Source organism: Lolium rigidum, chromosome 1 (assembly GCF_022539505.1).
Source record: "Lolium rigidum isolate FL_2022 chromosome 1, APGP_CSIRO_Lrig_0.1, whole genome shotgun sequence".
In the NCBI taxonomy this organism is placed as follows: Eukaryota; Viridiplantae; Streptophyta; class Magnoliopsida; order Poales; family Poaceae; genus Lolium; species Lolium rigidum.
Window position 1 is genome coordinate 45,774,580 of NC_061508.1, and position 10,476 is coordinate 45,785,055.

General features: G+C 46.0%; 1 protein-coding gene across 1 annotated transcript; it reads left to right on the top strand.

The window, feature by feature from the left end:
- Positions 1–4,577: 4,577 nt before the first annotated feature.
- On the top strand, positions 4,578–7,016 carry LOC124672327 (2,3-bisphosphoglycerate-dependent phosphoglycerate mutase 1-like). Its single transcript, XM_047208577.1, has 8 exons — positions 4,578–4,812; positions 4,898–5,121; positions 5,209–5,327; positions 5,430–5,586; positions 5,942–6,043; positions 6,147–6,266; positions 6,785–6,832; positions 6,923–7,016. Exons 1-7 carry the CDS (start codon positions 4,578–4,580, stop codon positions 6,827–6,829), a joined length of 1,002 nt encoding a protein of 333 aa, XP_047064533.1. The 3' UTR covers positions 6,830–6,832; positions 6,923–7,016.
- The last annotated feature ends 3,460 nt before the right edge of the window (positions 7,017–10,476 follow it).

The following is a 10,476-nucleotide window of genomic DNA, read 5'->3' on the forward strand; positions in this document are numbered from 1 at the left end:
TTAACATTTTTACTGAGTGAATAATTTTAAAATCTTATTTTTTTTTCTAAATTGAACCCTTTCTAAAAAGAAATCATGAAATTTTATAATTCTGACACTTTGTAAACTACAAAGTTTTTTTCAAAATTCAAATATTTTAAACTTAAAAAAAGGTAAACGAAAAGGCAAAAAATAAATAGAAAAGAGCAAAAGTATACATGTCAACGGGCCCAAAGAAACCAACCTAGCAGATTGCTGCTGCAGGTGAGGAAGGCAAATACTATTCTCCGCTTATAGCAGGACGGATCCGGCGCTCCGCACAGGGAAAGTTCTTTCTGGGCCGGCCCATTAAGCGAAGGCAGTGCGTTTTCTCCGGTTTTTTTCTGTTTAGGTGGGTTTCTATGGTTTCTCCGGTTTTCCTTCCGGTTTTCTCTGGTTTTCCCATTTTTGTTAGTTTTTAAACTTTTTTCAAATTTGAACTTTACAACAGTTTTTAAATCCGAACATTTTTCAATTTTCGAACATTTTCGAATTTTGAACATTTTCAAAATTTGAACATTTTTTTTGTTTAGAACAATTTTTAGATTTGAACATTTTTTGAATTCGAATATTTTTAGTTTCAAAATTTTAATTTTCGAATTTTGAACATTTTTAAAATTTGAATTCTTTTTGTTTAGAACAGTTTTTAGATTTGAATATTTTTTGAATTTGAATATTTTTAGTTTCAAAATTTTTAATTTTCGAATTTTGAACATTTTTAAAATTTGAACATTTTTTGTTTAGAACAATTTTTAGATTTGAACATTTTTTGAATTTGAATATTTCCAAAATAAAAAAACAACAAGAAAACAGACATAGTTACGATTGAAAGAACGAGGGCACGTTGTGTGACCTTGACGTAAATGGGCCCAGGCCTAGTTGTCTTTCCTTGAGCGATTTTGGTCAATGGCATCGCTTAAAGCGTAGAATAGGGGAGGAATCTATGCTAGCGCCCACTAGGAGTCACGCATAGGGCGGCCCGTATTTGAGGCATTGAAAGTACTGTATGGCCCGATGCCTCAAACAAACATGAGATGGGCCGAGCCCACCACCATCTCCATTGTCTTCCACCGAGCGCTTCCCCTCCACCTTCTTCATCCTCGACGTTGCCTAGCTATGTTGCCCGGCGCCGCTGGATGAACCGCCTGCTGCCCTGCTCCCGTCGCCCCGACCGTTGATGCAGTACAGCAGTAGCTCCACCTCGCCGCCCAAATTGCCCGAGCAATCTTCTCTACCGATTCGCCCACCCCCTGTCCTCACTCTAAATCTTCCCTTTTCCATTTCCGGGGAGCACACCCCCCCTGCCTCGCCCAGTTAACGCCATGAGCGGCGTTGTCGCCGGATCCGTTGATTAGGTACTTTCCTAGCCTCGTTGGCGATGTTGGGGCCAGCCGCATCATCTCTTTCAGCACTCGCCGTCTATAACTTCTCCTCCCTGTGGCTGACCAACCTTACCTTACCCCTGTCTTCCTCTTTCTCCTACCGCCGTCGCTGCTAAGAGCATCTCCAGCAGACCCGTATATCCACCAAAACTGTAAAATAACCGCATGTTTGCGATTTTGGTAAAAAAAATGGGCGAACCTATGAGACCGTACCGTGCGCGCATGCTCGGTTATCCAAATCTCGATATCATATTCATATCCTACTAGACGTTGCGAGTGTGTGTGTGCGCGAAGAATCTATGCGATATCACGAGGAGAATATCCTCTGGAACAAAAAAGAAAGGTATGAACAGGTTGGCAGTTGGTGAAACACAGCTTCTGTAGAATATACCTGGAACTCAGTTCAGCTGACCAGCCCAGCTCAACTCATAGGACATACAAGCAGGCAGACTGCATGGTGGTTCAAGTCCGAGTCAAAGAGCACATACTTAAGTTCAAGTTAAAATTTTAAAAAAATGGCTAGAACAACAAAGAAGTTCAAGATAAAATTCAAGATCAAAGACACATATTTAGGTGTTTTCTTAACTTATAAGTCAAATTCCAGAAACCAATAGTAAGTGTAACCAACAACCTGTAAGTTTTATTTGACTCTCAAGGCACATATAGATCGATCATGGGACAAGCAATCACAACAAAAGACATCAAGATTTGGTAACATGGTTCAATGATTAACACCTACATTAGTGGATGATGCTTAACATGCGCTCCTCCCCTATGTACTAATCAACATAGTTCCATCGACGACAAGTTTGCCAAGGTCAATAACATCAGATCTAACGCCACGCCGGTCCAAGAGCCCCCTGCCACCGGCTCCATAAAGCAATCTTGTCTCTAACCTATAGCTTGTGTCTTCTATTTTAATTACCCACAATGATTTTGTATAATAGGCCTTGCATAATTACAATATCCACTTTAGCAATTAAACTATGTTCGCCCTTGGTTTGGATGATCTTTCTGATTTGATGAACATTTTGTGTTGAAATTATTCAGGATTTAATTTTGAGTAATTTGGCTAAAAGGCTAAAATGGATGTGAGAAGTATGAGCTCTGAACGACAAAGAGATAGCAAAACACGGGTCATCAATACTCTTCAGGACTCGGCCTTTCCTCTCTCGCGACCCGCGCCGCCCCCCTGCGGCGGCCAGGCGCGCACCTCCACCCCGCGCCTAGCTCCCCCTCCCCTCCTCTCCCCCGCCGCCGCCGTCGGCGTGAGCCGCCGGGCCTTGCCCGTGCGGTGCCGGCGGTGGCGGGCCGGACTTTACCCGCTGCTTGACGGAGGCGAGGGAGCCTCGGGACGGCGGCGGTGGACTCAGGTGGTGGCGGTCTGGCGCAGCGGCGTGGTTTCCGCGCGCTGGGGTGGTCGGAGTTGCGGCGGCGGCGGCGGCGCCGTTGGCGACGGCACGGCGCGGCCGGGGTGGTGGTGGCGGCGGCTTCTGCTGCGCCCGGATCTGGGCCAGTTCGGGCCCCATCTGGGCTGGGCGGGCCGTAGCTCCCCCTGACCGGCGGCGGTGCTCCTGGGTTCTGGTGGTGCTGGGGCGGTGTTGGCAGGGTGGCGGCGGCGCCATGGCCGGCTAGTAGCAGCTTGGCGGCGGCGCCATGGCCGGCTAGTAGCAGCTTGGCGGCGTGGGTGTACCGAGGCAGGCGGGCCTGGTTGTCCCGTGCTGCCATGTCCGGTCAGCTCCCGCGATTGCGGGGGAGGTAGTTCCCTCCCGCTTGGCTATGGTGCTGCTTCCCCCGGCCCTGCCATCTTCGGTCACCTCATCCTAGGCCCTGCATCAAGGACCACCGGGGAGACAGCGAGGATGACGTCAAGATCATGGTGGCGCGTGCTTGTGGGCGGTTGGTTCGGCGGAGCACTTCGGATGAACGGGGGTGGTGGTGTTGGGGGTTGGGAGAAATCCTTGTTGGCTTTGCCGACGCCGTCGCGGTGACGCCCGAGGACGCCGCCTTGCCTTCCTAGAGGGCGGCGGGTGTACCCCCTCGCCCAATCCACTCCATGGACCGGGGGAAACCCTAGGATTAGTCCGGACAGCAGCGACGTCACCGTCGTCCTCCTTGTTGAAGGTGTTGTTTGGTACGCGGTAGTTCGGAGTGCTAGGAGTGTGGTAGGACTTTTCCGGGAGACGCAGCGGTGGCGGGTTGTCCTCGTTCTTGTCGATCTGCCGGTGTTGGCATTCTTTTTCTTTTTCTTTTTTTCTCTGTTGGTTCCTTTGGGTTTGGTTGTGCTGCGGCCTCAGCAAGCTTGTTGTATCGTGGTTGCTATATTAATATAGCGGGGCGAAAGCCTATTTCGAGTAGAAGTATGAGCTCTAAGTCTCTAACTAAGCCTATCCTGTTCTGTGTATGCTGAAAAAAAAAAAAATCTGAGTACTAATGCCTTTTCTACTGTAACCATAATCATTTTGGGTTGCGAGAATTTGATACTCTCTTCAACATTGGGATTCTAAGTTTTTGACACACGGTTCACGTGCTAATATTCCACCAACCCTAACACGGTCTTTGCCAGTTCGCACCTATTTTCTCCCTGGTCTCCCAATACGGCAATGCCCTTTCTTCCTCCTTCAAATAACGAACTGCCTCCCTCGATCCACAGATTCAAACAAAACAAACCCACACACCTGCCGCAAGAACTCAAGAAGGGGCCCTGTGAAGAGCGCGACAGGCTTTCCTTCGATTTCCTTGTTGCTCTCGTCGTCGGTTGGTCCTCTCGCTCCCCGCCGCTCTAGATCTCTCCGACGTTCCGTGGACTTAGTTTTGCCGACCTATAAAGCGGGGCGGCTTCCACATTGGGTTCTTGAAGTCCCCTTCCTGGAGGTCCTGCTTCCTTCTTCCCAATGTAAGCATTCAAAACTCTTGCTTGAGGCCGGGGGTACTGTTGTTTCTGAAAGAAATGCAGGGGAAGCAAGGGTACGTTGCCATGGTTTGGGTTGTACCGTCCGTGGGTACCTTTGCGTGGGTTATGATTTATGGCAGGAATCTAGTTCGGGGAAAATATTTTTTCAAGAATTGCTCCCTCCAGAAACAAAATCTATAATTGCTCAATCTCAGCTCTAAATTTGGTACACGTGCGCTCAACTAAATGACTAACGTTTTTTTTTTTGTAATTGATGGATTAGAATGGCTGCGGCTACATCTCATCATACCATAGTGTCTATACAATCCCACCGGTGGAATGGCAAGAACTCTAGTATGGATAAAAGAGCGGCCAATGTGGGTTTGGTTTCAGTTGCAAATTGCTGCTCAGGAACCCGAAAATTGGGTTTGGTTTGTGCATCGGGCTCAACATCTTCAGTCATCGACCCGGTTCGGCTACCCTCGAATGGCAAGGGTGACCACACCCCTAAGAAATCAAGTAATTTTCACATGTTCATTAGAACGAACTCATTTTTCAGACATAAATGTACCTCTCTAAAGTTTTTATCCTTGTTTGGTTCTAGGCGAAAGTACCCTTATATTGATCCGGCATGGTGAATCGATGTGGAATGAGAAGAATCTGTTTACTGGCTGCGTCGATGTGCCTCTGACACCGACAGGTGTCGAGGAGGCCATCGAGGCAGGTAAGAGAATATGCAACATACCAATCGATGTAATATTTACGTCAGCAATGATTCGTTCTCAGATGACTGCAATGCTTGCCATGATGCAGCATCGGCGAAAGAAGGTTGTTTATCTTTTTCTTTGCTGGATGTAGCTTTTATATCCACTGTCTGGGGCAATTATGTTGAGGGGCCTGTTTACGTATTTCCAGGTTCCAATCATCACGCATAAGGAGAGTGAACAACCTCACAGTTGGAGTCAGATATACAGTGAACATACAAGGGAACAATCTGTTCCTGTCATAACAGCTTGGCAATTGAATGAACGAATGTAAGAGTTCTCCCCTGTTCTGCAGTTTGCTAGTTACTTGTAATGCACAACACATAGCAGTTGACCGTCTTGTCTCTTATATTATCTCATGGAACTTTCTAGGTACGGTGAGTTGCAAGGTCTTAATAAGCAAGAAACTGCAGAACGGTTTGGTAAAGAACAAGTTCACGAATGGCGTCGTAGTTATGATATTCCTCCTCCAAACGGCGAGAGCCTAGCGATGTGCGCAGACAGAGCTGTCACTTATTTCAAAGACCAGGTAAGGATATGTCTGCAGTAATTAAAGGATTCATTATTAACATGGCGGAAACTTTTTTAAATTGGCTGTCTACTAGGTAGTTCCTCTACTCCTTGCTGCTTATATGACGATATGGAGAATAAAAGGAAAAAATAACTTATACGATATATGGCTCAAAAGTATCCAGTTCTATGCTGAGAACTATACTGCATTGTTATGTTATTTTATTAATTTAATTTATGTTGTTAGACCTGTGTTTTAGTTCTCACCTAACCTTGGACCAAAGAAGTTTAGTTCATGTTCAAGAAAAAAGTTTAGTTTATCGCCTGTTCTTCCAGTTCTTCTCTAACCCGTTTTTAAATTGGCTGTCTAATAGGTAGTTCCTCAACTCATAGCTGGAAAGCATGTGATGGTTGCTGCACATGCAAATTCACTTCGATCAATTATAATGCATCTCGACAAATTGACTTCTCAGGAGGTGATCTATTCTTGTATATATAATTCCTTGCCACTTTCCATTTTGATTTGTGTTTCTCCTTGTGCTGTGTTGAAAGTGGGAACTGAGACCCTCTTCTCTTCAGGTAATAAGCCTTGAGTTATCAACAGGCATTCCTATGCTTTATATATTCAAGGAAGGGGAGTTTATTAGACGAGGGAGTCCAGCAGGACCTTCTGAAGCAAGCGTTTATGCTTATACTAAGGTAAATGTCCTTTCCATTTTCGAATCCCAAAGATTTTGATAAAACAATTTATAAACCCACAGTTTATGTTAAAACATACTGATTGACAACAATATAACTATCTTTATTGCTGCATCTGAATGTTCTCAAGTTCATTTTTGTACACAATTTCAACCCGACATGAAGTTGACCTTAAAATTGTTTAAAGTAAGTATTCAATGTAAAGCGTTGTGAAAGACAATATTGTAATTTTTTAAATTTCGAAAGAAACACATACAAGCATTTGATTGTATTTAGACCTGCCTTTATGTTTGACGCTGATAACTTCCATGCTCTGCCCAAGCACTCTTGCTTACATTGTTAGCCTTTATACAAGCTTCAGTTGTATTAATATTTTCTTGTAGTAATTGCGGGTTGACATTAAGTTAACGCTGGCTATTGATTATTGTTACGCCTTCTAGTTTCCTGTTTTTCCTTGTTTGTCTATCTAGTATTTCTATTTCTATAAGTTGGTTTTGAAACTTGTTTCTCATATGCAGAACTTGGCGCAGTACAGACAGAAGCTTGATAGTATGGTTCAGTAAAAGGTCAGTAAGTTGTAAGAATGGTTGATCACGAAGGAATACTCCAGTATGCTGTCCGCTAAATTCATGATTTCTGTTTTTATGTATGTTCAGGTTTTGTACATTAGAAGTGGCAGGGATATTTGGCCAATATGCCATTGTTTTGCAGAGGTCAGGGAGATATTTTAGATCACAACCATTTCTTGGTGGGAGTTACAAGGGTAAAATCATCACCCAGGAACTTCCTTGTGTAACAACGGCAACTTGTATCCCGTATATTAAATTGAATGCATCCATTTTATAGAACAAGTGTAAATGTTCACGATCATGACCCAACAGAATTTTGTTCTTTGGCAGTTGGACAGAGTTAGTCTGAAGGTGTCAAAATCATGCATTCCTTTTGCGTAGTGGTGACTGGTGACAATCAACAGATCTTTTTTGACAGTTGGGACAACAGAGTTAGTCTGAAGGTGTCAGAATCATACATTCCTTTTGCATAGCGGTGACAATAAAGATTTGAACTGTATCTTTTTTTTGTTGTTTTGAGTTGCTCATCAAGCATATCGCTCGATGATTTGAACTGTATCAGCACCCCATTTACACTCTAGTATTCACACAATGTCCGACTTTACGCAAACTCAGAATTAGGAACTGATGAAGGATATGCCATACAATACCAGAACGAAGATGAACAGGAAGAGACCAAGGACAAACGCCATCAAGCATCTTTCTGACGATCTCGTCGCCGGAGTCTCCACCATCCCCGAGATCTCTTGTTCCGCCGCGATCTTCTCGATGTCACACATGACGTGGTCGACGCTGCCGTCCTGTTCGTCCACCAGCGTCGCTAGATTTCTCAGCATGTCGTCGATATCGGTGATCGCGTGCTGTGCCTCCAGTATCCCCAGTTCCCTCTCGATGAGGATGGCTTCATGGTCTTCCATTCCAGTTGCCAGAAGCTGCTGCTGTGTATCCACGGTCAATGCAGCGGCGGTGGCGTGAGCAGAGATTATAGGCCGCTCGGCTTCAACGATGCGGTGCAGAACTTCCTTGAAATCCCTGAGGGCCGCCTGGAAATCCGTGGCCAGCTTCAACTTGGAGTCGGGGGCTATCCTTTCGGTGGCGCCGGCACTGTCGTCGGCGGTTTGGTTAAGCTTCCGCGACGTGATTTTGGCCAGTCGGGCGGCCTCCGCTCGCGTCACGCGGAGGCGGCTACGGAGGGCGGGCGTGTCCTTGGGCGTCCCGAGCGCGTCGCCCAGGTGCCGCAGCGCCGCCACCTTGGTGTTGATCTGGAACACGGCGTGCGTGACCACCTGCGGCAGCTGCAGCGGCGGCCGCCGCAGGGCGCCCGCCTCCAGATCCTGGAAGCTCATCGTTCTGTCTTGCTAGTAGTTGATTCCGTACAACGATTCTTTCCACGTACGTGTATTGTTCACAGGAGAAGCAGGCGCCGGTAGATCATCGCTAGTAATTGTTTCCTTGATTTCGCCTAGGTAGTGTTCAGCACCGAAGCAATCACGCAAGCAAAGGGGTCATGGTTTATTTAACGACGGTGAAGACGCGAGGCACTGTCTCCGAGTCGGACTTGAACCAAGCCGCGGTTAATAACACTATCCGATCCCCGCAAAAAAAAAAACACTATCCGATAATACACTCCGATTCGAAACCATCAAGTGCATACCCTGTTTAATTATCCAAGAGGCTGTACGCCTGTACGTCCTCCATCGTTGCCGTGAGAAGTCAGGTCCCGGCCGGCGTCTGTCTACGCGCCGCCCTCTCTTGATTGATGGCCACGTCTCCGATTGCAATTTTCGTTGTGTTCCGTTTTCTTCCCCAGGCCCGGAGGAAACCAGTGTCTTTGCACTAAGAGAGGTGTTTAAATCATAGGATTAGAGAATACTACAGCCCTACTTTAATCTGCTTTGTAAGAGGTTTGCTTCATCACAAACGAAGGCACTGCACTTAGCCCTCGAGGGAAAGCAGAGAAGTTTGTATCTTCGGTTACTTTGGTTTTGTCGGTTAACCGAGTGTTAAAACCGAACTTACTAATTGATAAATTGGTTTATCACACTTACGCACCGAAATTAGTCTCGACCAATTCGGTTTCGCTGAATTCGATTTCGGTGAATTCAGTTTTGGTATTCGGTGTTCGCTTTTTTATGCCCACCCCTACTTCCCGTCCTACACTGTTGATGTGAGAAGACACGTCCCGGCGTCCACTGTCTCTGTGCTCCCTCTTGATTGATGGCCACGCCGTCCTGTCTCGATAGCAATTTTCTCGGAGTTCCAGTTTCTACCCTAGGCCACAGAAGGAAACCAACGTCTTTGCAGTAAGAAAGGTGGTACATCTATTAGAGAATATTATGAAAAACCATCATAACTGTGGCTACATTTTCAAAATACAACCACAAAACCCCACAAACTCTGCATAGCAATTTTGTAAAATACATTAAAGACGATTATGACAATTTGCACTGGTAGAAAAACAGCCTTCCGGGAAGCCCCATTAGTCGCGAAGCTATAGGAACCGCGACTAATGTGGTCTTTAGTCGCGGTTCGTGTGGCGAACCGCGACCAAAGGCTCGGGCCTGTGGCGCACGGTGGCCAGCCGGGTGCACGTGGGGGCTTTAGTTGCGGTTGGCCGGGCCAACCGCGACTAAGGTGCCCGAAGGCCTTTAGTCGCGGTTGGCCGGGCCAACCGGGACTAAATCCCCTCCCCTATATATACCCATCCAAGCAGCCAACACTTAGCCATTTGGAGCCATTCTCTTCACAAACTTCACAAGTGAGTGTTAGGTTTGCTTTTGGTTCCTCTTATGCACATAAGGTGTTTGATGAAATGCCCCAAGAGCATGAAACAAACATGATATGAAGTGTTGGAGCCACACTTGAGCTTTCTCATTTATTTTTTCCTCCTCGATCGCGGTTAGCAACTTGAACCTTTGATGTGTCATTGATAAAATATGCGTGTGTGTAGTTCATTGTTTAATTTATATTGTTTGTAGCTAGTTAGTTTAACAAATGCATGATGGTTAATTATATATTTTATATTATAATAATGCAGATGAATCGGCAATGGATGTACGGTAACCGACTCTCCGGCGAGTTCAGTACGGGTTTGAAAGATTTCCTCGTAGTGGCTAATGCGAACAAGCAGGGGGTTTTGTTATCCGTCCATGTGTTAACCGTAAGAATCGAAGGGTTACTCTTCCTCAAGAGATGTTCACATGCACCTGCTTCGGCACGGTTTCATGCCAAGCTATAATTGTTGGACCAAGCATGGAGAAAGAGGGGTTATAATGGAAGAAGATGAAGAAGGGGATGATTTCATCGATGAAAGCTATCTTGCTCATTTCGGTGATACTTTCATGGAGGATGCTGAAGTCGAAGGGGAAGGTGAAGGGGAAGGTGAAGAAGAGGCACGTGATGATCCCGTTGATGATCTTGGTCGGACCATTGCTGATGCACGGAGACGCTGCGAAACTGAAAAGGAGAGGGAGAATTTGGATCGCATGTTAGAGGATCACAGGAAGGCGCTGTACCTCGGATGCGATGATGGTCTGAAAAAGCTGGGCTGCACACTGGATTTGCTGAAATGGAAGGCACGGACAGTGTGTAGCTGACTCAGCATTTGAAAACTTGCTGAAAATGTTGAAGAATATGTTTCC